The sequence below is a fragment of the Phaeoacremonium minimum genome (assembly GCF_000392275.1).
Source record: "Phaeoacremonium minimum UCRPA7 unplaced genomic scaffold PA7_03_scaffold_290, whole genome shotgun sequence".
NCBI classification, from domain to species: Eukaryota; Fungi; Ascomycota; class Sordariomycetes; order Togniniales; family Togniniaceae; genus Phaeoacremonium; species Phaeoacremonium minimum.
The window spans coordinates 454498-481497 of record NW_006921195.1 but is presented as its reverse complement, the minus strand read 5'-3'; the positions used below and the strand labels follow the sequence as shown (position 1 = coordinate 481497).

The following is a 27000-nucleotide window of genomic DNA, read 5'->3' as shown; positions in this document are numbered from 1 at the left end:
GCCTGGGCGCCTTCGCCATGTATGTCTTAGTTCAATGCTTTCGGCAAATAGCGTGTTATTGAGACCAGTGAAATCGATGTGAAGTTGAGCCAGACAGGCCGAAAGCTGTTGTGGCGTACGCCAAAGCTTCAGCTGAAGAGAGCTGGCGGCACAGCACCACCCCACCAAACTCAAAAGACATCTCGTTAGGGGTCTCGCGAAAAATAGTTGGGCAACCGGTAACCCGAGACGTTCTGTGAAGATGGGTCATCAAATCAGCCGAGAAGATGTTGCACAACATGGCCAAACTCCTTTTCTGGAATTTGGAGAACTCTGACAAGTGGTCACATCTAATAAGGAAATGACTGGGACCTAGGTAGCGATAGACCCTTATCAGAACCGTCGGGCCAGATGCGATATGGCACGATACTGAGAAAGAGGGGGTTTGCGGCTGAAAACACGGAATATGGCACGGCTTGCAGTCAAATATCCAATCAGATTCTCCTCCGATATCGTCCAACAATACGTCCCAGAACTCGGGCCATCCTTCTCCCTGTGGCTGCACAACACCTCCACAACGGCAAGTCATCAGTCCTTGATCAAACCCATACTTATGCACGCCCTTGCGCACCTTTTCAACGTCTTCTTGTCGTTCTTTCGTTTTGGTAGACTGATATACCGACTGATGGCAAAGTTATCGCAAACAATATCAACGCGTATAGATAGATAAACATGACTATATTGAGACAGGTCTACCCCTTCCCATTCTCAACAGGGGCATCTAATATTCTATGAAATAACCTTGAGCTCTTCAAATACATTCCAAGACAAGATAAGCCAAGTCTGTGCCATCCTAGCAGAGCAGCGATAAATGGAGGATTAGCATACTTCGACAAAGAAAACTCGGGATTCAGCTTGATCATCGCTAAATCATGACATATCTTTTTCTTAGGTGAAAGGAATAAGAAAGAATAACCTTTTCAATTATTAAAGGATTCCGACAGCAAATGATCATTTAGGTCCTTGAGCAAAATTAGCAAGATAGTTCAGCGATTCTAGTGGGCGATACAGATGGTGCTGTGCTCTTTAGAAAATTCGGCAATTTTGATCCTCCATCTTCTATGAGTCGCGCTATTCCAGCAATATGGCTCCTGCGAGTGATAATAACTGCCTTGATGCCGTTTAACTATATTCGTCAAGAGGACTTCGTCAGCGCGTTGCTCGATCCCTAGAAACAGCTCAGAGCTTAATGCCGTCTTATCTCGACTCTCATCAGTGCCCAACCGGTGTTCTTGTGTTCAAGTCTACATCTCCGGCCTTTCTCCTTGAAGAATTCCACTTCTTGCTGACAATCTTAGGCAACAACAAGACAAACTCGAGAAGATCCCACTCTGAAGCCAAGCCGACAAATGTATTAAACAGAGCCGAATCTCATATTCTCTGGCTTTCTGGTAAATGTGTCTGAAGATTGCAAAATTCTGCCAGGTGTGTGGAATGGGATGAGATTCAAAGCGCAAATTCCACAGGGAGAATAATAGCTAAACCAATGACCATAATAAGCCCCGTTATTAACAGCTTTAGTGACCTTCTACTGTCGCTGCCAGTCAAAATCCAACAAAGTACGGCGGCTGGAAATAGAGTAATACACACTACAACTGGTACCGCGATGCGCGTGTCGTGAACCTTCCTTATGTAGCGGTCATAGCGGGCTTGGTCATAAACATCTACCTCTCCCAATTTGCAGATAGTATCCCGCCACGACTCCGGCGAGAAGGAGGATCGCATCTTTCTTGCGCAATTATGTGAGAGACATGATTTGGCGGCGTCGATGACGGGTTGTCGCGATAGAATACAAGAGCAATTTCTCGTTGGGCTCCTGCACCCCAAGGTACTTAAAGCAGCGAATATGCACGTGCGAGTGCATTCAGGAACGGTCGCTCCGTTGACCTGGGCAACGGAGCCATTGCAGACCCCTGCAAACCAGTCCTCCATCTCATACCAGCAATTATTCTCGTCCGAGGGTCCGGACGGCGCACAACTGAGCGGTGTTGGTGCCTCCTTGCAAAAGCATTCGGTATCGAGGGTTTCTTCTATGCAGCCCAGACGTGATGGTGAGAATTGCTGAGATGTGATACAATTGGCAGTTGCACAGCGCGGGAAGTTGCTGATATTGACCTCATCATGCTCAATATCTCTTGCAAAGGGGATTAAAGCTGAATGAGATTGCTGCCATGCGCCTACAAAGTGGATGACGAGGGCGACAAGAAGTATCATGGTATTTAAAGGTCGAATCGAAAAAAAGTTTCCCTTCATATCTCAACAAGGAGGTCTTGGGAAAAGCAGAGCTCCAGATAATGGACAAGAAAAGCTCAGCAGACCGAATTCACCTCAGTCCATAATGGCCGCAGCATACTCTTTCACAGCTCAATTCTTATGAGAGCCTGGTCTCGGGGCTGACAGGCACGGGCGGTCTAGGATGAGGCTACACCCAACCATTTCAGTCAACTTCTCCCCCAATACGACGTGGCGCAGCTCGGTGAGTGATGTCTCAACCTCATAGATTCTTAATCAAGCCTATCTATAAAAATTGACCCCTCCCGTACTGTGGCTTAGTGCAAGCCCTTTCACATCGTATTGGCCCATGCATGCATGCTCATTCGGATGTAGAATATGTCACGTAGGCTGGGTTGGACAGGTGCTTTACTCATAGCCTGGCGAGCCTGGTCTCTGATAAAACTTTAAAACATAAGATTCTGTAAGATAAAAGTCATCGGTTGGATACTTCAGTTTTTGATCATGAGGAGCCTCTACATCTTCGAGTTACCCTTCCGCCTGGCCTACATCATTCTACTCGCCACATGGATGTCTGCGACGAGCCTTGCGGACGAGATCGATCTTCACAGCATGCCTAGGTGTGGCTGGTCCGACTGTTTCCCATATCACTCGGCCGCAATTGGGTGTGCAGCAATCACTGACGACTGCTTCTGCAACGCTTTGGCTCCGGTCAACTGTACTGCCACGAATTGCATTGACGGCGACTGGTACTCGGTCGAAGACTGGTTCAATCTCCAGTGCGGCCCGCCACAGACCGTGACGCTCCAGCTGCTACCACAGTGCGGGCGGGCATGTATTCGAAACGCCCTTATCCCAGAGCACTGCCAGTCGCAGTTGACACGCAACTGCTTCTGTCGGCTCGAGGCCGTCTTCGACAGTCTCGCACCCTGTCTTGTGAACGACTGCGGGGAAAGCATTGAAGAAGCAGATGAGATGATGCGCCAGTTCTACCGTAATACTTGCGTGTATGTGGCCACGCCTGATGGAAATGGCGAGCCTGGAGGAGGTGGTGAGGTCATTGAATCCCCAGAAACAGACGATGAGAGCAGCTCATCAACCACCAACAAAGTCGGCCTGATAGCGGGAATAGTAGCGAGCTTTATAGGTATTATTGTGTTCATTGTTGCAGTCTGGATTTGGTGTGGGAGACACGCAGCAGCGGTGAGTCATCAGCTAGAGATACAACAATCGTTATTCACCGACAGTCTCGAGTGAAATAGCTAACGCTTGATTGATAGGACGATGTCGATATTCCAGGAAGTAAATTCTTCGATCCTCCTCCTCCCCCTTACAAACCTTAAAGTGACCAGGGATTTGTCGAATGTTTGCAAGTTACTCCCTATTTCTAGGGCGAGGCTTATTCTGTGATCAGGTGAATGTTGACTCGACAAATATACCTACCAAGGTTGCCTTGACAGACTGAGCCTCAAAGAAGCCCCTTGCTTGCTCGGTATCTTGTTGAATATGTTGTTCTCGAAGCACGCTCTTAGCTGCTTGAAAGAGGAGGAGGGAGGGTGAGAATGTGTACGTGTTGTGTGGCAAGTTCTGGAGAAGTACATATGCTTCAGGAGAAATCTACTCGCCATGGTGTCTGTCCTAGGCTACAGAGATAGTAGATCAGGCATGTCAAACAATTGCGGCACCAATAGAGACATACTGGAACATAGATCTAGGGCATGGCTCGCTTTTACGATTCAATTCCATGTCCCCAATATCATCTCGTAACGCTACTCATTATGAATCGAAAATTGAACTAGTACATCTTCCATCAGATCTGAAGTTGTCTTAGAAGAGAGTGCTCCTGAAATCATCATGTTGAATTTCATACCTCCCTCACCCCAAAAATACTAAAATGCCCTTCCTAATATGCATGTTTTAGTGTGAACTTCCAAGATCTGCCGTCCCGGACCGTACCCCTTCCTCGTTCTGTTTTTGTCCTTGATCTCGTCACGCCGTTGAAAGTATACAAATCGTGGAACGCATGTGCCGTGGTCGGGACCAAGGAAACTTCCGCTTCTGGTCCAACCCAATATTACCTAACCAAGGTATATGCGCCTATTAATTAATTATTTCATTAATTACAAAACCCGATCTTTAAGACCCTTTGGTAATTATATCTCGCTCACTCACCTCTTCTCCGGAAAATAGCGCCAGTTGCTTATTAGCCTTGTGTGAACGAGGGCTTTAGTATAGCAATGCGAATGTAAGCAGTCGCTCAGGGTTAGGGAGGGCTCGAGCTCGGGAATCACAGTTGCGAGTCCCTGTCTCTGCCTCGCATCGAAGCGCCTCCGCGTGAGAATTTATATGACAACCGTGGTTGGGAGGCCTACAAAAGGTTTAAACTTCAATTCGGCTGTGGCACGCACGTTCTAAGGTGACTGGGCGATATTCCTTATGCGAATAGGGTTTTTCGATGTGACCCTTCGCAAGGCGTCGGAGATAGCCCTGTAGACGCAGTGAGTACAAGACAACTCCCTCCCAGGCGCCTAGACATTTCCAATCTTCCATTCTTTCATTCTTTTAACATTGAGCAGCGCCTCGTCAGATCGAGCTTTGACCTTCGCAATCGTCTACCGCCATGGATCCCAACCTTCTCGAGGCCTGCGAGGAGCTTGTAAAGAACGTCGCGCTGCTGAAAACGGATGATAACGACGCGAACGCGCATGGTATTAGTGTTGATAATTGCGATGCTTTGCTGCCCGCCCAGGATGAGTGCAAGGCTATAGCACAAACCCATAAGGGTAGATACCTGATGCGACTTGGGGCCGGGGTGCCTAGCGCTGCGGAGATCCAAGAAATAGCAGGGCTCGATGCACCTCCTGTTGTCTACTATGCCGAAGAAGAGGAGGACTCGGACGATGATAACGAATCCTACGATGATAGATCTGACGACGGCAAGGCGACTACCGCAACTTTCTGTATCGTAGATAGCCGCACCAAGAATGCTATCCTTAATATTGGGTTCCGCCCTTTCTTCATCCGGCACACCGACTCGGCCGCAAAAGAGCTCAGCGCTCACTCGCGTCACCCTACACTTGGTGTTCCTGACGCCACCCTGCCGCAGTTCCGCCTCGACGACGACAACCTCAACCATTCTACTCTCCCGGCTCAGGACGAGTACCCCGTCATATACTTCTTCTACGGCAGGCTGTGCGAGCCCGACGTTCTCACAAGGCTCTTGCGGCTTGACGAACCTCCTGTGTTTTATCCTGCCAACGTGACGGGAGGCCGTCTCACGAAAACGCCTGGCGGGCGGTACAACGCGCTTGTGCATGGCCGGAGCGGCGAGACTGTGCAGGGGTGTTCGTATATGGTCAAGAGCCGTACGGAAGAAGATGCTCTTCGAGACTACGAGACCGAAATGTACGAGGTCGTTCGTTGTCTTATCAACTTTGAAAAAAAGGGACAGATGAAGACCGTCCGTGGCTTGACCTTCTTGTACTGTGGGGGCCTAGACTGCTGAATATCAGGCCTACGCTTACCAAAAACAGCAGTCCAAACCACGGCACATGTGCTTTTATTGGAAAATGATATAATTACATCTGTCAATGCTCAAAAGCCATATCTCCTGTGCTAAAAAGTTCGAACTTGAGCCTTGCGGAATCAACACCTTGTGACTTCAGATAGTCCGCCATTTCCAGCATGAACTGTTCTGGTCCACAGATGTAGTACTCCGTGCCTCCATGGCTCAGGTACAGGTCCTCCGGGTGTACTCTAGCCAAGTCGACACGGAAGTCATAGTCGTACGTCACGCCAGCTAGGTCGCCATCGGCCAAATGCGTCTTGAAGAAGTTGGTGCGAAGGTTGGGACAACGCCGCTTTGCTGCACGGATGTGCTCTTCGAATGGGATGAGGCGGCGCGAGCCGTGAATCCACGACACAGAGCGCGTTGGCTGGGTTTGGACGACTGTGTTGAGGATAGCTATCATCGGCGAGACGCCAACGCCTGCCGAGATAAGCACCAATGGCACGCTGCTGTTGTTGTTGGTGTCGAGGAAGAATTCGCCAGCCGGATGGGAGATCTCAACAGTTTCGCCCGTCCGTAGTGTGTCTACCAAGAAATTGGAGACCAGTCCTGGGTTGAGGAAAGATTTGGAAACGGAGTTCCTGTACTCCATTCCTTGGTCACGCTTGATACTAATGCGGTAGTAGTCAGGCCGCGGCGATTCGCTGAGCGAGTACTGCCGAGACTGGAGGTAGCCGATGTCCGGGTGGTGGATCCGCACGGAGATGTATTGTCCCGGAAGGAAGGTCGGAAGGCGCTTGCCATCGGCCGGCACCAGATAAAAAGAAAAGATCTCGTCAGTCTCTGCGACCTTTCGGTCAATCTTGAACTTCCGCCACCCGGTCCACTTATCAAAGTCCTTGTACAGCTGTGCCTCACGCCCGATGAGCATCTTCGCCAGCATCCAATAGGCTTTGTGCCAGGCCAACTGCACCTCCGGGGTCATGGCTGGTCCAAGCACCTCTCCGAATGCTGCGATGAGGTACTTCCCCACGATATCATAGTGCTCAGGCTTGATACCGAGTGAGCAGTGCTTATTGCACATGCGTTCGAGCTTAGGAATAAGCTCCGCCATGTGATTGATGTTGGCGGCAAAGTCCAGGATGACGGCGGTCAAAGCTCTGGGCTGACGGCCATTCTTCTGGTTCACTGAGTTGAAGTAGTTGTTGAGGTCGGGGTGGTCACGAAGCATATTTCGGTAGAAGATAGTGGTAATCCTCTCACCATGTTCTCGCAGCGCTGGAATGGTACCCCTCACCATTCGCGTCTGTTGGTACGTGAGAGCCATGGTGACGGGTGGGAACTACCACAAGTTGATGCAGGATTCAAGTCATGTAATAAGACGACGTGCAGAGGCAGGCCGACGGGAAGCGGGAAGACTAAAAGCGGGACCTAGAAGAGAGGGAGTTTGACAGGAGGGACTTCCCATCCTGGCCGATGTGTCGTCGAAGCCGTTATATGTCTTGCTCGTGGCATCTTGTCAACGAGGAACAGTCGGCCGGGCCAACCTTAGTTCTCGCTTCGCAGTGTTGCATACACACCCTGTTGAGGCCGCCTCGTATGATCTTAAAGATTTTTTTGACTGGGGAAAGGCTACTCGAGCCTTCGATGGTGCCTACTAGTTCTTCACGTCGTTGGTCTGCCATGTGGAAGCCAAGGGTCGCCATGCGGTCTCCACGAGTCGGTAATACATCGAATGCGTGTTCGAAACTTTGCTAGGATTGCCGTTTGCTCGCGTGGTTCCACCACCCGTTCCAGCCCCATTCTTCAGCATCTTCGTACTAACTAGGCCGGATGAAACGGAACCGGCTCTTGCATGCCCCTAGGATTCGCCTTCATGCACAATTTGAACACGTACTTTTGTTGACTAGATGCCTGGAAGGTTAGGGCACCAAAATCGTCTCTGCGCCAAGGACATGGCTTCACACTCTCTATGAACTTTCAATTTGCTTTGACGTGACGACAAACGAGACGGCAAATATCCGGGAGCTACTTCAAGTTCCAACTAGAAGGTTGTGATAATGTGACGAGTTCTAACACGGATGCATCCTTCTCAAGCCCGTTCGCATAGGATTTCCTCTTGAAGCAGTTGAATCGGCGGCTCTGGGATAGGCATGTCTGATGCGGGATCCTGTTGGAGCTTGGGCCAATGCCCTTCCACAGAACTGGTTCCATACTGTGCCGCAGGTACAGAGTATTAGATTCAGCTGCAAATGATATATGACAAGAGGGTAGAGAAGGCTCAAGAGCATCCATGCCTGAGATTTTACCAGAAAGATCGAGATTTGATAGGTACGGTACGAGGCAAGGGTTGGAGGAGGTTCCGCAGAATTCCGACTGCCGTGAGTGTGGTGTCATTTCGAGGTGGCTCGTAATGCTTCATCTCATCACACAAGGCACTTGGGAGAAACGAATTTGGGCACCGTACACCGCCGTGAGCACGTCAGAAGCTGCCGAGAACTTCAGTATCATGATAAAAGTTGGAGACGGCGGAGAAGGTTCCGCTCCTTTAATGACGCATGAACCATGAGCTCAATGAGTTAGCCTAGCGAGGTCGAGCTCTGGAGCAATAGCAGATACTGAATTTAGAACCCCAATGCCGCTAATCCAAAGAACTGGAACTCGCCAACGGCAGTAGGTTACGGGCAAAGCTTCGACATCCCCGCAAAAAGGTTCCTGGGATGCTCCGCCCCGCGAGCGGCGAGCCACTGAAACGGCCTGCCTGGTTGCTTTTGTCAAGCGGCTTTTAGCGGCTGCCAGCTGCGCCTTCAGTGGCTGGTACCACCTTACTAGCCTCAGGGGCATCGTACGACTGGAAAGATCGTCTTATCCCCTCGTTAGGCTCCGGCCGGAATGTGGACTACTGCAAGCAATCGAAAATTCAGAAGCATCGGTCGAAGTTGACATGAAGAACCCTTGTCGACTATCGCTCCGAATCCTCGCTTCCCGACTCACTAGAGCCGTTGCTCGGACCTGTCAAAGTCTTGAAATGTCGTGCGCGATGCTCGGAGCGACATTCGAAAGGCTAGGCGGGAAGGCTATTCTTTGGTCTAATTCGTGTAATTCCATTGGGGGACAAATTTGTGCCGAGCTACCGAATTCGCAACACCAAAAGCTGCCGAACATGGACAAACTGGGGCTAAGATACCCCGGGACGGCTATGAGGTCTAGAAGCTTCAAGATCCGGCTGTGCCATCATTCGAGAAATGAGACTATCCAGCGTGAGAGTAACATTTATGAAGCGAGACCTTGTCGGTATTTGTGAAGATGGCTGAAGTGTCTGATACCTCCGATCCCGTAGTCTTCCGGAATCCCATTATCCGGGGCTTCAATCCAGATCCGACCATCTGCGTGGTCCCGGCTACGGAGTCGGCGCCGACGACATACTTTCTGAGCACCTCCACCTTCGAGTTTTTCCCGGGATGTGCTATTTATGCTTCCACGGACTTGATCAATTGGAACCTCATCGGTCACGCTTTGACTCGACCGAGTCAAATCAATCTCCGGACTGTTGAGCCCGGCGCCGGAGCATGGGCGAGCACGCTTCGTTACCGGACCGTGGAGAAGCGGTGGTACTTGACCACTTGCCTGTTCCAGCGGTACCGACCGGCGACTGACGAGCGCATCTTTCCACGGGGATTTTACGTGTGTACAGACAATATCTGGGATGATGACGCGTGGTCCGATCCGGTTTACTTCGACAACCCTGGTTTCGACCAGGACTTGTTCTGGGATGATGACGAGAAGGTATACTTCTCGACGACAGTTCGCATCGCGAACAGGCCACCTGGATCAAAGCTGAAGGACTTCGCTATTCATGTCTCTGAGATAGACCTGCCGACTGGTCGGACGCTGACGCCGCCCGTTGTGGTACGGCAGTCACCGCATGGCATTGCCGAGGGCTCGCACATCATCAAGCGCGGCAAATACTACTACTTGTTCACCGCGGAGGGCGGCACGGAAGCTGGCCATCAGGAATGGGTTCTGCGTAGTACCGAGGGTGTCTACGGGCCCTGGGAAAGCACCGGTCGTCCATTGTGGTACAATGGTCCGGATGAGGAGGTCCAACGCACAGGTCACGCCGATGTTTTTGAGGATGGGCAAGGCAGGTGGTGGGCTGTATTCCTTGGTGTACGTCCTGCTAAGCACCAAGGTAACTGGCTCGAGCCTCAATTAGGGAGAGAGTCATTTCTCGTAAAAGTTGACTGGGTCGATGACTGGCCGGTATTCAACGACGGAAAGAACATTACTCTTCTGACGCAAGGCCGGGATCCTATTTCTGTATTAAGTAACGCAGAAGCGGATGGCACTATCTGGAAAGCCGATCTGGATCGCTCGGATCTGGAGCTCGGCTGGTATCAAAAGGGTAAGTTGTATACAATGGTTTATACTAGAGATCTAACTTGCTATACAGATACGCCGCTCAAGCAATGCTACGCTTTGACCGAGCAGCCGGGTTTCTTGCGGATTTATGGAAACTGCTATGATTTGTCGAGTCCAGAAGGCCCTGCGATGTTGTTGCGGAAGCAGACATCTTATAGCGAGAGATTCCACGTCAAATTGAACTTCAATCCGAGAAAGAAAGGATATGAAGCTGGCATTGTGCTGTGGTGGAGCCAATTCTCGTATGCAACAGTGGGAATCACCACGGTGGAGTTGCCGAGCGGCGAGAAGGTTCGCACGGTGATCCGTCGTAGCCCAACAGGCCAAGCAGGTATCATGGCAGTGAGTTGACCAAGTTCTGCTGATAAGTGAAGCTCTAATGCAGGCACAGACGTCATATCCACTTCTTTCCCCAGAGGAAGCACCAGAAGCCGTGGAATCAGTACTCCCCGACCTAGGACTTGTAATCCTAGAGGTTGAATGCTATGCTACGGAATACAAACTGCTATTCCACACAGGAAAACAAGACGAAAAGAAGGTGGTTGAATTTGAAGCGAGCAAGCTTACGGTGATGCCCCCTATAGGTGGTGCTTTTACCGGAGCCATGTATGGTGTCTATGCTTTTGGAAAAGGGGAACCGGTCCTAGACCCGGCCGACTTTACTAATATTCAAGTAACCGAAATGAAGTGAGACACACCAATACGATCTAAGAACGAAATGTAGGGGATCATTTTCTACACGTGCCCCGTAGGAGCGTTGACACTTGAGGGCGGGCGGTGCTCCTCGATGGAAACAGACCTCCGCTCCGCTGAAGGTAGGGCGGCGGGCGGATCTGTCAGACTGCGGGACCGAGTGCGGATAATACAGAATGTGGAGCACCTCACCACCCAACATGCTCGGTTTGCCGAATGGAGAAGATAGAGCGAACCCAATAGATCATAGGAATACTCAATGAGCTCAGAAAGATCTCCCGCCGCACTGACTGATACTTAAAACCAACCCTTGCAATCACTCAACGAGTGACGTATTGATTGAATGAGTGGCGCTTTCGAATGCTAATATCGGATCTACGCTGCCGATTATCAGTGGAAACGAAATCGCATAGCCAAGGGGGGCAAACACGTCAAGTGGCGGCCGAGTATGGTGGATAGCTAACACTCGGTCGAACAATGGATGAGGACCTACTCCGGGCCATCAGTCGAGAACAACGGCTTCCCAGCATGCTTGCCGGTGATCGGCGCTCATAATCTAGGCGCTTATCTGCTGAGATGCACTCCGCATTGGGTCCGCATGCCGGCCCAGTTCTTATACAACGGAGACGGTCTAGGCTCCGACAGCACTCGACATCGGCTTTCGGTTGAGACCAGCAGACTGCAAACCCCACTGGGCCACGGTGGATAACACAACTTCATATCTGGCTGCTGCTGTGCAACGGGGGCGCCGTTGGACCAACCGTGACACAGCAGATCCGGCCGGCAATAGCAGGTTCAGAGAAAGCCACAGCGGGCCAAATGCATGCATGACACGAGGCGCATCGCGAGTTGGATGCCCTCTGAGGCGGTTGAACGCTGTGAACGTTGTATTTGGCGGAGGCATAGCAGCAAGCTTTATAAGCCTCAAAAGCCTCTAGACGCATTACTCGGCTTGCATACTGCAGCGCTACGCGCACATGTGCATTCAACATTGAGAACTGACAGGCCGAGGAGGCTCGATCCAGCATCTGTCGTCCGTTGTCGCTGCAGTATCCGGGGTCTCGAATCTGTAGGGCGTCTCCTTGATTGGGTAGCCCAGGGTGGGCAGAGGTGCTCAAGCCTCTACAAGGGACAAAGTCGACTCCGGTGAGAGCACTGGAGAAAGACGTCAAAGGCAGCTCGCTTTTCTCATTGCCTCGAGGCACCAAAAGGGGCTTTCTGCAGAGACCATCGGACGTATCGGGCTGGTAAGATGACCCTGAGTGGTGGCTAGCGAGCTGGGAGATGGCTTGGCGCTTTCTGGAGGCCGATGATGATCCATTGCCACTTACACAACGGATTACCGCATTCGGCAATCCGGAGGGGCATCCTTCTGTCTGGATTCCCCGGCCGGCTTTCTTACCCCACATTCCCAGCTTTCGACGACATTGGATTCAGAGAGATGCTTCTGCAGGTCACATCGAGGCGAGCAGTGTCCATGTAGTATCTGAATCTAACCGTCCCATTTGAACTTGTTTCTTGGTTGATAGCTCTGAATGGACACTTGTCGTTGACCGGTCTGGAGGTCTCTAGCTCACCGGTGCTGCTTCTGAACTTCGACAGCCCTACTGTTCTTATCTCCTATTGTATATCGGGTTCCCTAAGTGGCCATCTAGATGCCGTCTAGATTCTGAACGTGTTGAATCTATTCACACTGAGGTAGAAAATTGAGACTGTGGGGTTCGACAAGGTCGTGTAGTGTCCTGAGGGGAGGGGAAGCTTCGAGCTAGTCCGTGAGATGAACAAGAGCTTCTTGGTGTGACCAAATGACGTTAACCCTGACATCCGGACAAGACCAACGGTAAGTACAAAGGGTGACCGTCTCCGCCGCCCGAGTGATGGATCCCAGAACAAATTTGACGACACTTGCGCTCGCTACACGGCATTCCTTCTCGAGTTAATCAATAGTTCCACTTCCCGGCGGTCCCATCTACCTGAAGTCCCCTTGAAAGCATTCGGCCGTCTGTTGCATAAATAGAGGAGGAAGACTCTCTTCCTAGTAAAACTGCAAGATTGCAGATCGCTACACCTCAGCAATTTTGATTACCAGGAGGTTAGAATATGAAAATGTCCAGAGTAATATCCAGACTGGCGCCCAGGGCGAACCCTGCTCGATTGTCGCCCAGAGTTGCCACTCCTGCTTGTTTGAGAGCCACAATCGCAGTTGCGCCAACATCCACAAGAAACAGCCCAGGAGTTTTCAATTTTGCGAGGTCTTTCCACTACACAGCGAGGCGACAAGATGAGGTCCTCATTGGCGGCAAAAACCGCCTCCCAGAATTCAGTTTGAAGGACAAAGTGATTGTTGTCTCCGGAGCTGGGCAGGGATTAGGTCTGGTCCAGGCCGAAGCTCTTCTAGAAGCAGGCGCAATAGGTACGGAATCAATACAATAAGAACAAGACGGCGTCTAACAACTCTTCCGTCTAGTTCATGCAGTGGACCGCAAACCTGAGCCAGATCCGGACTTCACGCGCGTTGCAGAACGGGCCAAGAATGAGCTCGGAACCAGCATCACTTATCATCGCATTGATGTCCGAGATGTCACTAGCTTGAATGGCACTATTGAGGGCATTGCCAACGAGCACGGTCGGTTGGACGGACTTGTTGCTGCTGCCGGAATCCAGCAAGAAACTCCGGCCCTAGACTATACGCTCGAGGATGTGGACAAGATGATGGGAGTTAACGTTGCGGGCTGCTTCATGACTGCACAGGCCGTAGCACGGCAGATGCGCCGTCTCGAGCAGCCTGGTAGCCTCGTTCTCATTGCTAGCATGAGCGGCACGATCGCGAACCGCGGTTTGATTTGCCCGTGAGTTACCACAGTCGAAAGTCTTACGCGAACAGCAGAAATTGATTCGAACAGGGCATATAACGCGTCAAAGGCCGCGGTCATCCAGCTGGCCCGCAACCTTGCATCTGAATGGGGTCAGTATGGCATCCGCGTCAACACCATCTCGCCAGGCTACATCGTCACGGCCATGACTGCCGCTTTGTTCAAGACATATCCCGAGCGCCTGGAGAACTGGCCCAAGGACAATATGCTGAACAGACTCAGCAAACCTGAGGAATATCGCGGAGCTGCTGTGTTCCTCCTCAGTGACGCCAGTAGCTTTATGACCGGTAAACACCATTTTCTCTTGAATCAAACCTAAAAGATGCTAATTTGATTTCTATAGGGTCTGATCTCAGAATTGACGGTGGCCATGCGGCGTGGTAACGATGACTCCATAGATATTCCTGAATGGTAGCATAGGCGTTCCTCGAGTTTGGGACTCTGTTGGACTTGGATGATCTTTTTTCTGCGTTAATTCGTAATGGTGAATGGGGAGGTGTAGCGCTATAGATCCACCATAGTAATACATAAAATCCATACAATATCGTCACATCCATTGTTACTCGTCGTAATCATGGTGCTGCACCGCCTAGAGGCTTGACGAGTCCTCTAGCCCCAAGCCTATTCACAACCCCTGACCTGAGGTTGAAGCGGGTTTCGATGTCTTCCGGACTTGCCCCTCGTTCCCGCATAACCAGGATGTTCCGTATCGTCCCAATATCAAGGTATTGTCGGCCCTGGCTCCCAGACCGGCCCATGTTGCCAAATTCCTCGTCTGCCTCCTTTTGAAACCTGTCCCGAGCTTGGAGCGCCGACAAAGTCGGGTTCTTGGATGCTGAGGGAAATTTTGAACCGGAGGTCTGGTTCCCAGACATTTGTGAGGCTATTGATGAGGGAGAGTATGTCGGGTTTGGCTGTGCTACGCCGAGCTGTTTAAGTCTATCCGAAAAGGCCGGGTTCATCGTCTCGGGAAGCTGCGGGTCTATTGAATCCGCGCGGATTGCTAGGTTATGTGAGTATGACTACAAGAAATGTCCGCGTTAATGGAGAATATACCTTCATCTTTGGTAAGTGATGCTCTCGGTGACGGCTTTTGGCTCGGAGGTGGTCTCGTAGAGCGTGGGAGTGGTGGTGGAGCGGCTGTTCCTGGAGCTCTGGTTGGGAATTTTCGCGCAGTCCCTTGCGCGGTTTTGGAGGCCGATGAGCCCATGGATATGACTCTTGAATCTCATCCGACGCTTAATATGGTAGTAAGTCGTGTAGTTGGCGTTGAGACTGCAATGTCTAGATGTTGAAGAGGGAAATGCGACTTAACGATTGAAGTGAAAGTAAAGAATTGGCTCCAAAGTTCGTCCCAATGACGATGTCTGGTAGCGGATCCACAGAATTGGCCAGAAGCTTGGACCAGTTCTACTGTAGGTACCTACCTCATACGGTACGGTAACGTGCAGCCGCCGCTACGGAGAGCCGCTTCGCCTAACTTGTGGCTCCCGAGCTACTCGGAATACAACGCACTTGCCATTCTTGATGATGGCAGGAAATTTGGCAAAGTCACCTCTTCCATCTATGAATACACCTCAAAGATGTTGTACATATTAAGCATTCATGGAAGAAGCTAGAACTGTTGTATTCCGAGATGTATGTATTACGTCGCTTGGCAATCACGCCAACAGTCACGAACAGTGCCATAGGTATCACTTAGAAAGTGCGATGGGACCAAACCCAAATGTACACTTTGACTTCGGCGAGAGTCACGATCCAGATGAAGTCGATCGTTAGCCAAGGTTTATTGTCCTGGTCTTAGCCGATCACTGGGACAATTTAGACACCCAGTCCGACTTCAGCTCGTCATTTGGGGTGATGGCTCGTCCTGAAGAAGATAGAAGGGATGTTGGTCTTCTATTGAACTTGACCACCATCTTTTGCGCGCATTGACACCGCGCGGTAGCCGCTGAAGTTCAGGAGAATGTCAACCATGGCCCATCGATGTAATTTTCACAACATCGTACTGCCCAAAGCAGCAGGTCTGAGCAATCTGGACTATTTCCCGCGCAGCGAGATACTCTCGCGTAATGACCTGCCGCTCGAGTGTGCTCTTGAACCTAAGAAAGCTTGCAGTACACTCTGTCGTCATCTTGCACGGCTGTCCCTGCGTCGACAGCGTGCAGAAGCGATCAAAGAGTTCCCGGTTATGACCGGTCGCTATCACTTACAGAAGGATTCTATAGTAGGTCCAGGTGAACTTGGGGCCAAAGGGATCTGTGCAGTGCAACAAACGGCTTGTCGTCGCGTGGCTTGAGAGTCAAGGATGGGTCGTTAATATGCAGCATCCGAGCGCACACAGGTGTGGCTCCATCGTCAAAGCGCGCGCTGGTGAGGGGTTGGAAGAGCTGATCCTCTGACGACAGCGGTATTCCAGACTGGGTGTCATATTCTTGTTTCTCGTGTTCAACCGAGACGAAAGTGCATTGCCAGACATGCACCGAGCAAGACGACAGTATTGACATCACAGAGACGAAGCCTAGCAGTCTTGATGCAAAACAATTCGCACGTGTAATAAGAAAACGTAAGTTTTAGCAGAGATTGAGATCTCTTCTACGAACTATTGAGCGCAGGAAGATGACCCTTGGAAGCTGATCTGAGAAGATTGACAACATACGCGCCTAAGGGCATTCTGCCTTCAAATCGCCGGACTGATAGGCATCTCAGCACCTAGAGAAAGTGATTTTGGGCAAGGATTCCCCGCCTTAGCCCTAGCGATTCGCGTGCAACAAGGTCTTGACAGGTCAGGACATCCCCGCAAGCGATCTTCGATGAAGACAGCCAACCCCGCTGCGACAGTGGCCTCGGCGCAACCATGGCTGGCGAAGCGTCCATTGGAGCAGGAGTAAAACCAGTGTGGACTGTCACGTCACGCAACTAGGCTACGTTTCTTAGATCCTGGATAGACGGAGGGTTCTAATTTGACATTCTGGGGGGCACCAGAATCTCGTCTCACCCTATTTCTTTGAAGAGTTCTTCACCTTCAATGTTCTGGCCAAAGTGCGAATTCTCAGTCCAAGAATACCTCACTTATTAGTTTCATAGACAAAGAAAAGAACTTGTCAACAGCTATTGTCTGCACATGTGGCAGTATAGGTCTCATCTGACGTCGTTCGCATCAAGGTGACCCTCAACGACATCTTCCCGTGTGCACGGACGGATTAGAGCTGATCCAGGTCATCGTTTCCAGACAGAGACGCCAGGTGGTGTGGTACGACCAAAGCCACCTCTATGCGACCGGGCCCTCAAAATGTTTTGCTTGCATGCTTCGTTATTCGTAGCGGATGTTGAGGACCGGTGAAACTGGTCAGAAATACCAACCTCGTACCTTGGGCACAATACCATGCGCGGGAAAATGTGAGCTTGGACAGCACCGGCACATTGCGAACCCCGCAATGCGAGTCCACAAGGTTCGTGTCCTGATACAGAGCTTGCGGACGCACGAATGGCTTCCAAATGAAGTATGGTACAGAACAGTTCACAAGTGTTGGCAAATTTCGTACTAGTAGCTCAATAAGTATGCCCAAAGCAGCTCTGCTCTAATGCATCTATAGGTGGCAAGCATGACCCAACTGCGGTAAATGATCGACACCTCGAAGCAAAGTCCTCGATCCAACACACGGCAGGTTTGCCGGTCGTGCTGGAGGGAGGGTGGCCTCGACTCTCGTGCATGGAAGCGACCCTACGGAAAATCTGTTTTATGTGTGATTTGTGTTCTATAGTGTCGTCAGGGCTGTCTCCGGACGGCTCGCAGCTTCCCTAACTCGTCCCTCATTTTGACATGGTTAAAGTTCTGGTAGAAATGAGTGATGTCGATCTTACACGACCTCTTGGCACGCAAGCGGTAATGACACAAGCGAGCGACCGGTCTATAATAGAAGCAATCCCGTCGTGGTCCGAGCCAGGCCCGCTTTGTGCTTCTATTGACTATTGATATTGAACTTATTGTACGATAGTAATTAAGATCTTTAAGTATCCAAAATGGACGCCCCTTCGGGTCCTGGAAACAGGTCATGGGTATCGATTACAGTGGTGACAACCACTCTGTCGATGGCCTTTACGGCCGTCTGTCTCCGCTTCTATACTCGCGGTTTTCTGATCAAACAGTTGGGCATGGACGATTATGCCATGCTCGTAGCACTTGTGAGTGTCTTGCTGGACATGTTTGAGACGTCTTGGCTGATATTTCATCAGTTCTTTGCAATTGCTTGTGGAATCGCCATTACTACAAGTACGTCTAGAAGACAGTCTCGATGATCCCATGATGCTAATTGTCAGCTAGATATCAGCTATGGGCTCGGTCGGCATACAGGAACGCTAGATCCGCCAACGATCAAGCTGTACTTACGTGTAAGCAATACTCCCTAAGTCCGCCAGTGATAATCTGACCGTGTCCTAGACCTTCTATGTCTCGATTGTCATGTACAATGCAACTATCTTGAGCATCAAACTCACATTCCTTCTACAATACTACCGAGTGCTTGCTGTGCACAAAATGAAGACTGTTATCATTGTAGCCACGGTTCTCATCATGTGCTGGTCCGTCTCACAGCTGCTCGTAGCCACTTTCAATTGCTCTCCTATTCCCAAATTCTGGGATGACAGCATATCCGGAAGTTGCATTCCCAACTACCCTTTCTGGTATATCAATGCCGCAGGAAATATTGCTACTGATGTCGCTATATTTGTTCTGCCTCTTCCTGTTTTGGGCAAACTGAACTTGAGAAGAGCCCAGAAGATCATGCTCATTGGCATCTTCAGCCTGGGATTTTTGTATGTCGACCCCTTGCACGAGCTTTGCTCTTGGATCAGGCTAACTGTGTCGATAGCACATGCGCTATCTCAGTCGTTCGCATTGAGTATCTTCATCAAGCAAAGGACTTCACTTGGGAGAATGTTGCGTCTTCGAGTTGGTCCATTGGTGAGGTGTCTTCGGGCATAGTGTGCGCCTGCCTGCCGACTCTCCGCCCTTTCATTATGAAGTACAAGCCTCATTGGATGGGATCACACTCTGGTCCATCGAAGTTCGGAAGCAAAGAATATAAAGGATATGCCGAGCATCATGAAGGCACAGAGGCTGCTCAAAGCAGCGCCGGACGTACATCCGTCACAGCAGTCACGGCTCGGTCGGGCAGCGAGGATCAGCTTTACTACGGTGATCTCGAAGCTGGTAATGCAAGGTTGAGCAGTGTGCGTGATCCGACGGATATCCTGTATGATCGAGACTTCAATATCTCCGAGTCACTGCCTGCCTCACCTAATACGCAAGAGAAGGCGGAGCAGACTCTGGGTCTACGAAGTACTGTATCCACCAAGATCATGGTGGGCTCAACTCCACCGCCTTCAGATCCTGGCGTGCCGGGAATTGAGGTTAAGAAGGACATCGTGTTGGAAGAGTCTTCAAGTTCGCGTCGATAATTACATTGCTTCGTCTGATGGCATTTGCGTTGGAGGCAAGGTATGAAGTTATGGCCAGGAGTAAAAGAAAACGTCTTGGGGTGAATGTTGATTGTTGATACCTTTTAGTCTCTTAGGAGATTCACAGTCATTTGAACTTGATTGGACTAATATATTGTTCATATGTATACATTATTGAACCAGCTCAGCCTGTCTTGTTAACGAAAATATTGCCTTAATGCCAAGACTAAGGAACTTGAAGAGTCTATTATCTTTCGACGGGGACGTGATGGTTGTTCAAAACATTCGGTCAGAATTTGGTCAGTAACTTTCTTGCTGGCGATATGCAAACGTCACTACTCACACCAAAGTGTGGTAGCGAGATGCAACCTCACACGGCAGGATATTAAAGATAAACGAGCTACATGTCAGCTTTTAGTTGAAGATCGTGCATGCTACCGCATCAAGAACTCCACAGCATATCGCTCAGCAAGGAGCCAGTGCAGACTCCGTGCATTTCTATTTCGAGTATAAAATATCTGCATGTCAAGGCAGATGGTATGTCGGTACTCTGCCGTAAAATTCATACCGAAAGCACACATCTCCCATGTAACCCCGAATTGAAAGTACCTTTTCTTTTCGGTACCTTCCGTGGTAGCCTTGTGTAGAATGGCGTTGAATTACTCACAATATCTCAAGTCAATAAACTCGGTGAAAATATCATATCGGTGCGTTAGTTCTACACATTGCATATCATTTCGACGGTGATCAAGCCTGTACTATAATTACTTTAATGCCAATCGGCGCGCTCACTTCTGCTTAGTTCACGGTGTAATATGTGTTATGTATCATTTTTAACAAGTGAATCGCTTGATATTACACTGCAAATCTAAAGACCTATCCTTGGCCTCCTAGTTTCTTGGAACGAATTGACAGCAACCCTCTTGTGCCACTCGATCATAGTCACTGCAGCAGTGTCAAGTCAATTAATTGCCTGACCTCAACATTCATCATTCTTGACGAGGTAACCCAGCATACTTCTTTCTCGGTTACACGGTTCTTGCAGCCTCAAGGGGATATCGAAGTCACTGTATTTTCTTCTTAGATTATAGCCAAAACTCTCTTTCCAGTCTGGACATCTTGATGGGCCTGTCCCACTTGCTGGTATGATGTTAGTTCCCTTTCCGGTCCAACAGTAGTGAGGGGCACGATCTCAAGCTACTGGTCATTAGCGGGGCTTTGATAACGGTACCGCCATCGCGTCATTGACTAAACTGAGAGGAAATCTCCCTCTCTCATGTAATTTCACAGATAGATACTACCTTAGGGATAGAAAGCAATCGTGTAATCGAAACGAGACGAGAATCGGCCAAGATGTCAGAAGCTCCTCATACTGGTTCGTGTGATCTTGTCACAGCTCCAACAGGAGAAAAGCTAAACTGGTCTCTGTCACCTAGGCTTCCACTTCACTTCGCAACGACATCAGGATACGTACCCGGCGATTGAACCGAGCAAGCGAGATTTCGCCGGCAGATATGTGTTCATCACTGGAGCGTCCAAAGGAATAGGCTGGGAGACTGCCCTCTCCTACGCAAGTGCTGGTTGTGCAGGTATCGGAATCGGCGCCCGATCTGATCTTAAGCCTCTCATCCCCCTCATCAAAGAAGCGGCAGCCGCTGCAGGCAAGCCGGCGCCAAAGGTTGAAGCTGTTGAATTAGATGTGACGGATGAGGCCAGCGTCTCAGCGGCTGCGAACACGATAGCGGCGGCCTTCCCGCGCGTGGACATTCTGATTAATAATGCGGGATATCTGGAGAAGCGTAAGAAGATAGCCGAAAGCGACCCACATGAATGGTGGAAGACGTGGAATGTCAATGTCAACGGGCCATATTTGGTCACTCGAGCATTTTTGCCACAAATGCTGTCAAAGGGTGGAGATAAAATCATTGTCAACGTGAGCAGTCTTGCAGCGCATCTGTTGTCTCCTGGAGCATCCGCCTACCAAACAAGCAAACTTGCACTGCTACGTTTTACAGAGTTCTTAGATGTCGACTATGGATCTGATGGCATCTTAACTTTTGCGATTCACCCTGGCGGCGTGATGACAGACATGGGCAAAAGACTTCCAAAAGAGCGACATGCTGCTTTGACAGAAACACCTAAACTGTGTGCAGATACACTGGTCTATTTGACTGAAAAGAGAAGAGAATGGTTAGCGGCTAGATATGTCTCTGCTACTTGGGATGTGGAAGAGCTGTTGTCCAAAGAAGAGGAGATCGTGCAGGGTGATAAGCTCAAAGTTCGGATGATTGTTTAGAATGTTGTGGTTTAGATCGAACGCGGCTTCGTAGTCCTCGGACAGAAGTTCATTCTCTAAAAACTAACAATTAACGTTCTCTATCTATTTAGATTCATTCTCTACAGTCTATGTTCCCTCAAAAAGAAGGCACCAACAAATCCTAAAAACGCGAATGTGAGCGAAACTCCGTGGCTATACCATAAGCCGTCGACATATGACGCAACGACAGCCTCGGAGATCTTGCCCTTAATTTGATACACATACTCAACGCTTGAGACAGCTTTGCTGATGATCTATATCACTTTAGTAAATAAAACTAATGTTATTCCGTTGAATGGCATACCTCTTGTTGTTCGGCAGGACTAAGTCCTAGTTCTACTAGGCGAACGTGTAATGTGCTGCGAAGAATTTCCTGCGTAACGGCACTCATGCAAGCTAGTCCAACAATAGAGCCCACGCCAGTGGTGAGGTATAGTGTTGAGACTGCGGGTGCAATATGCACTGGGTCGATGGAAGCTTGAAGAGACACGAACAACACACTTTGTGCAACGCCGGTTCCGAAGCCACTTGAGCAGGTCAGAAGAATTCATTGTAGTCACGACGATAATTTACATACCCAGGGATGATATAAAGAGATTCCCACCAATTCGTGTTACCATGCCATCGTAGGAGAAGAATCGAATAACACGCGACAGAGGATAGGGTCGCAAAATAAACCAGCCACTTGTATTCTCCTGTTCTGCCCTTGTTGTTAGTCCAGGTAGGTTGGGAAGTGGTCTTCGATTGAGCTTACTTCTTGATTAAAACACCCGACAATACACCTCCTACGGCGTTACCCAGAACAGCCGGGAAAAGATGTGCGCCTGCCTCGGTGTTTGATACTTTCTTCGTTACTTGAAAGTATAGTGGGACGGAAAACATCAGCTGAGATAAAAAGGCATGTCAGTACAATAGCAAGCCAGACGTGTGTGGGGAGGCTTACCCCGATTTGTGCCGCAACTTGTAGTCCCATGATTATGAATGATGCGACAGCATCGCGGCGGTGGAACAGTTCAAGGGGCAGAATAGGCTCCTTTGCCAACCACTTTTCAGTGGCAATGAAGAGGCCAATGAATATAACAGCAAGTCCGAATAGGGATGGAATCAGTGGGTGATTCCAGGGCACTTTGATACCACCGATCTCAAGCGGGAGGAGCAACGACAGAATTAATGAGCCGAGAAAGAACGATCCGAGAAAGTCAACTCTTGCTAACTTCTTTGTCGTCGTCGTTGTTACTGCAGGATCTCCCTTCGCCAGTTTTGGCATGGTATTCGGTAGATATCTCCAACATAGAAGAATAGCAAATAGCAGAATCGGGGCCTGTCCCAAGAATGACCTGCATCGATTTAGTATTGCAGACTAGAGAAGAAATTGGAATTGTTCTTACCATCGCCAGCCAACAACATCAGCCAACCAGCCTCCAAGGGGTCCTCCAAGACTACGGCCGGTCGTTGCGGCAACATTGACATACGCTCTCCACGTTGCAACATCCCTAATAGGGATGAGATCTGTTATTAGGATAGACACGAGCACTGTCATTCCGGCCCCGACGCTTCCAGATAGCACACGGCCCAGAATAACAGCAATCATAGACTGGCCCGTTCCTCTTGGTGGTGTGTCAGCACTATATCGCTCCATCTTTAGCAGCCAACCAACTTACACAATTATACTACATTGAATGTTAGTACGAACAAACACAAAGATGAGGAACTTCGACTTACCATCCGATTGCAAACACGGCATAGCACATAAGTATGATAGGCTTGCGTCCATATATGTCACTTAGCTTTCCAAACTAGAAATTTGTCAGTACATCCCGCGATATGGAGGCAAAGCGAATCTCACAGTGGCCTGGGTTGCTGATCCGGCAAGACCGAAACCAGTGAACAACCAACTCGACGACTCCAAGGCATTGAATTCCGATGCAATGACGGGATGGGTCGCCAGTACAAGTGAGCCATCAGCGTTGAACACAAAGACAGCTGTGAAGATTTCTCCTTAGCGAGTCGTATCAAAAAGCTCGAGCATGATGCACACACCAATGAGTAACACCAGAATTATCCGCAGCACCGCGGCGTGGCTGAACTGACCCGGCACTTCCTCAACCGGAGTTGTTCCAATGAGAGCTTCTTCATCAGTCGATGACCCCGAGAAGGTGCTGCTTTGTGAGCTGGAAGAATCCGTTGAACTCTTAGATGGTTCGAAGGTAGTCAATCCATTGGTGACTGCTTCGCTTTCTCTGTGATTCAGCAGCGGTGATTCCTCAGTGGCATCCACAGGCGCAATCCCTAATGCCTGTGGCGCGCTGCTCGGTTGACCAGCCATCTAATCGATCCGTGTATAACCCGTGTGGTGAGGTTTGGTAGGTGTAAGCAACTACTACCACGGGGCACGGCTAAGAAAAAACCTTGCCAGGTACGAAAACAGAAAAATAGAGCACGCACCATCAGAATGCCAATTAAGGTACCTCCTGGGACCGGGGACGGGCGGCGAAGACGGCACGTACCGGAAATATACCTAATCAATATTGTACGAGAGATAGCAGGAATAGCGGCCATTGGAAAGCTGTTGTAGGCAAGAGTCACGCTTGCATGAGGCGGGAGTTAGTTCCAAAACCCAGGGCTTGGGAACGACCCATATTGCGCAAGATTGCGCCATCGATTTGAGCGAATAACAAAGCCAATTCCCTGCCAAATCTACGAACTACTATCAAAACGGATACTTGGGGCAATTTGGAGGTGGTAATGCAAATTTTCGGTCTTATTGCGAAGAAGATGCTATTACTGTTTAACGATTCGCATTCGTGAGCCTCGGCCGAAAGCGCTCCATGACCTTTCTCAATTTTGATACTCCATGAGGTGCTTATTTGCCTCGCTTTACAGTTTACTCGTTATTTACATTTTACACCCATTCATGCCATTTAGCACCGTGCCTGTAGACTAAGCCATCTTTCTCAAATTGCGGCCCTTCCGCGTCCACTAAGTAACCAAGCTCACAATGGTCATAACGGACTCTCTCCTGTTGAACGTAAAAGCTGTCGAACCTTGGAGACAATGCATCCCATAGACTTCCCACATTACCCTGTGGGTGTAGCGCTGCCCATGGGCGAACGCACGTTTGTGATTTGCATGATTTCAGAACAAATAGAAGGGAGTCGAGTCGGTTGATGACCTTCTCGATTGGGACACCAAGTAATGTTAATGGTGTATCTTCATCCTTGTGGAGGAGGTTCTTGAGTTGGTAAGGGTCGGTCTAAATGCGTTGTTAGAAATGAAAATATCGAACACTCATTCAAAGAAACTTACGTTGAGATCGTACAGCTCGTGCTCGTTGTTACACCAAACCGAATAGTAAAGGTTGTATGAACCGCTAATGATTCGCACTGCCTTGTAGGTATTGTTGATAATGATGCGTTGATCGTCGAAATCACCGCCCTCAAAGGCAGCAAAACCCCAATATTCAACGGTAACATGCTCATGACGCTCCTTGACTGCTCTTTCTATGCCGAGCTTAGTCAGAGGAACAGCGTCACCGTCAAAGTCAGCACGAAGAGGTGCTCCTGCAAGTTCTAGAATAGTCGGTGCAAGGTCGACGTGTGCCGTCACAATCTCAGTGGTCTCATTCTCAGGAACCCCGGGGCCACGAACAATGAGGGGGATGTTGATATCTTCCTCGAATCCACATTCCTTTCCTGGCTGTAGGCGATGCTGGCTGATATGATATCCGTTATCGGTGGTGTAAAAGATATAGGTGTTGTCCAAAAGCCCATAGCGTTCCAGCCTCTCAAAGACACCGTCCACAAGCTCATCGACCGACTGCAGGGCGCGAAGGCGTTGACGGTAAAAGTGATCATTGAACTCCACGTTCTCTTCACTGAGCCGTGGACGATCTCTTACCCAGTTGGAACCAGATGGCTTTTCGGGGTTGAAGTGCGGCGTGCGGGGGACTTTGACGTCCTTGAAGAGATGCTCGTGCCGTTTAGCAGGAATCGGCGGTGTAAACTTTGCCTGTGCAATATCTCTCGGATCGTCCAAGGGAATGTCAAGCTCAACATTGCTATGGGGAGCCACTGGAGCGATACCGAGAAAGAACGGCTCATCCTTTTCTGCTGCAGCATCCAACAAGCCATAAGCTTTCTCTGCGAGAACATCAATCGTGTGCTGTCCCTCATAGCTCACAGGTGGATCGTGGTTCCGCTGATATGAGGCATTCAGATATACATATGTATAAGGATCCAGTAGGAAATCTGATTCTGTCCATCCTTTGGCGTGAGGCTTATCGTAATTATCAACTTTATGAGCGTTGAAAAGCTTGCCAGTGTAGTATGTGTTATAACCGGCCTTTTGGAGCCAAACAGGGAGATAGTTCTCATTGAGACCCTGGCTAAGGAACTTTGGGTAGCCGCCTGACCAATCAACATTGTTAACTCTATCCTGGCAGAACTCATGGACGTCAGCTTACCATACGGAGGATTGACATCTGTTACATTAGTGTTGTGCGCCAGCTTCCCGGTCCACAGAGTCACACGAGAGGGGCAGCATAGTGCAGTGCTACAAAAATGTTTCTTGAAGTGAGTTCCTCGGTCGCTGATGTGCCTTTTGATGTGTGGGAGATAGTCCAATGAGTTCATATGCAGGTCCTGGTCATCAGTCAAGATGAACACAATATTGGGTCTTTTTGGGGCTTTGTGCAGCCCAGGTCCTAGAGGATGCTGAGCAGCGATCGCATCCTCCGGGCCAAATGCCGTGACGGACCCGGCGATGGCCAGGGAGATAAGCGCTTTCGGCAGCTGCATATTCTTGGTGGGAGGAATGAGGCCGAATGGTGGGTATTCAAGGTGAATCAACGACACAATTCAGGGCAAGATTTCGACATTTCCCTCCACCTTTAAGATATCAAAGCAGCTCCTAAACGGACTCCGTCCCCGTAAAATTTCTCATACACATTGCATGGATTCAACTGTTATTCTGGTGGCCGGCAACGCCTTTCGCGGGGACGGTGGAGTCGAGCTTCGTGGTATCGATGGCGCAATCCCTCATCAATATCACAACACGCCAGAACCAGGTGTACACGCCCACCAACCCACCGCCCAATCACAATGTCTGCTCGCAAGAAAAGTACATTTCATTTTATATAGTTAGTTGGCGATTGCCGGCGATAAGATCAATTGTTCTTCCCGAGAGCCCTGAGACTAGCCGTTGCGGGCTGGCATTGTGTTGATTTGCGCGCCATTTCGTTGTGGTCAAACGCCTCCAGGGCCACGGTGCGGCTGCGCTATTCATCCTAAAAGCACGCCATGAACTCCCCACGCTCAATACCTGGATCTGCAGCAGTTCCATAAGCACGCAATTAGTAGGCAGATGTCGTCGACGGGAGCTTGAGAAGGTGTCCAGCGATCTTAGTGCTTCAGCCCACTGCCTCTAACTGACTGCACTGGACCATCCTGCACCGCGCC

General features: G+C 49.8%; 7 protein-coding genes across 7 annotated transcripts; 5 read left to right on the top strand and 2 right to left on the bottom strand.

The window, feature by feature from the left end:
* Window positions 1-4891: 4891 nt before the first annotated feature.
* UCRPA7_3722 (putative aig2-like protein) lies at window positions 4892-5776 on the top strand (the record flags this gene model as incomplete). Its single annotated transcript, XM_007916234.1, has 1 exon — window positions 4892-5776. One exon carries the CDS (start codon window positions 4892-4894, stop codon window positions 5774-5776), a length of 885 nt encoding a protein of 294 aa, XP_007914425.1.
* An 82-nt stretch (window positions 5777-5858) lies between these two features.
* On the bottom strand, window positions 5859-7079 carry UCRPA7_3721 (putative globin-like protein; the record flags this gene model as incomplete). The annotated part of the gene is made up of 1 exon (XM_007916321.1): window positions 5859-7079. One exon carries the CDS (start codon window positions 7077-7079, stop codon window positions 5859-5861), a length of 1221 nt encoding a protein of 406 aa, XP_007914512.1.
* A 2006-nt stretch (window positions 7080-9085) lies between these two features.
* UCRPA7_3720 (putative glycosyl hydrolase protein) lies at window positions 9086-10892 on the top strand (the record flags this gene model as incomplete). The annotated part of the gene is made up of 2 exons (XM_007916259.1): window positions 9086-10184; window positions 10720-10892. 2 exons carry the CDS (start codon window positions 9086-9088, stop codon window positions 10890-10892), a joined length of 1272 nt encoding a protein of 423 aa, XP_007914450.1.
* A 1807-nt stretch (window positions 10893-12699) lies between these two features.
* UCRPA7_3719 (putative short chain protein) lies at window positions 12700-14151 on the top strand (the record flags this gene model as incomplete). The annotated part of the gene is made up of 5 exons (XM_007916370.1): window positions 12700-12734; window positions 13219-13307; window positions 13362-13743; window positions 13798-14054; window positions 14111-14151. 5 exons carry the CDS (start codon window positions 12700-12702, stop codon window positions 14149-14151), a joined length of 804 nt encoding a protein of 267 aa, XP_007914561.1.
* Window positions 14152-17922: 3771 nt separating this feature from the next.
* On the top strand, window positions 17923-19227 carry UCRPA7_3718 (putative integral membrane protein; the record flags this gene model as incomplete). The annotated part of the gene is made up of 5 exons (XM_007916373.1): window positions 17923-17952; window positions 18004-18040; window positions 18092-18159; window positions 18209-18582; window positions 18639-19227. 5 exons carry the CDS (start codon window positions 17923-17925, stop codon window positions 19225-19227), a joined length of 1098 nt encoding a protein of 365 aa, XP_007914564.1.
* Window positions 19228-20580: 1353 nt separating this feature from the next.
* Window positions 20581-21281, top strand: UCRPA7_3717 (putative short chain dehydrogenase reductase protein; the record flags this gene model as incomplete). Its single annotated transcript, XM_007916257.1, has 3 exons — window positions 20581-20602; window positions 20664-21160; window positions 21252-21281. 3 exons carry the CDS (start codon window positions 20581-20583, stop codon window positions 21279-21281), a joined length of 549 nt encoding a protein of 182 aa, XP_007914448.1.
* Window positions 21282-24523: 3242 nt separating this feature from the next.
* UCRPA7_3716 (putative arylsulfatase protein) lies at window positions 24524-26340 on the bottom strand (the record flags this gene model as incomplete). The annotated part of the gene is made up of 4 exons (XM_007916348.1): window positions 24524-24563; window positions 24661-24797; window positions 24851-25950; window positions 26007-26340. The coding sequence occupies 4 exons, from the start codon at window positions 26338-26340 to the stop codon at window positions 24524-24526; spliced, it is 1611 nt and encodes a 536-aa protein (XP_007914539.1).
* Between the last annotated feature and the right edge of the window lie 660 nt (window positions 26341-27000).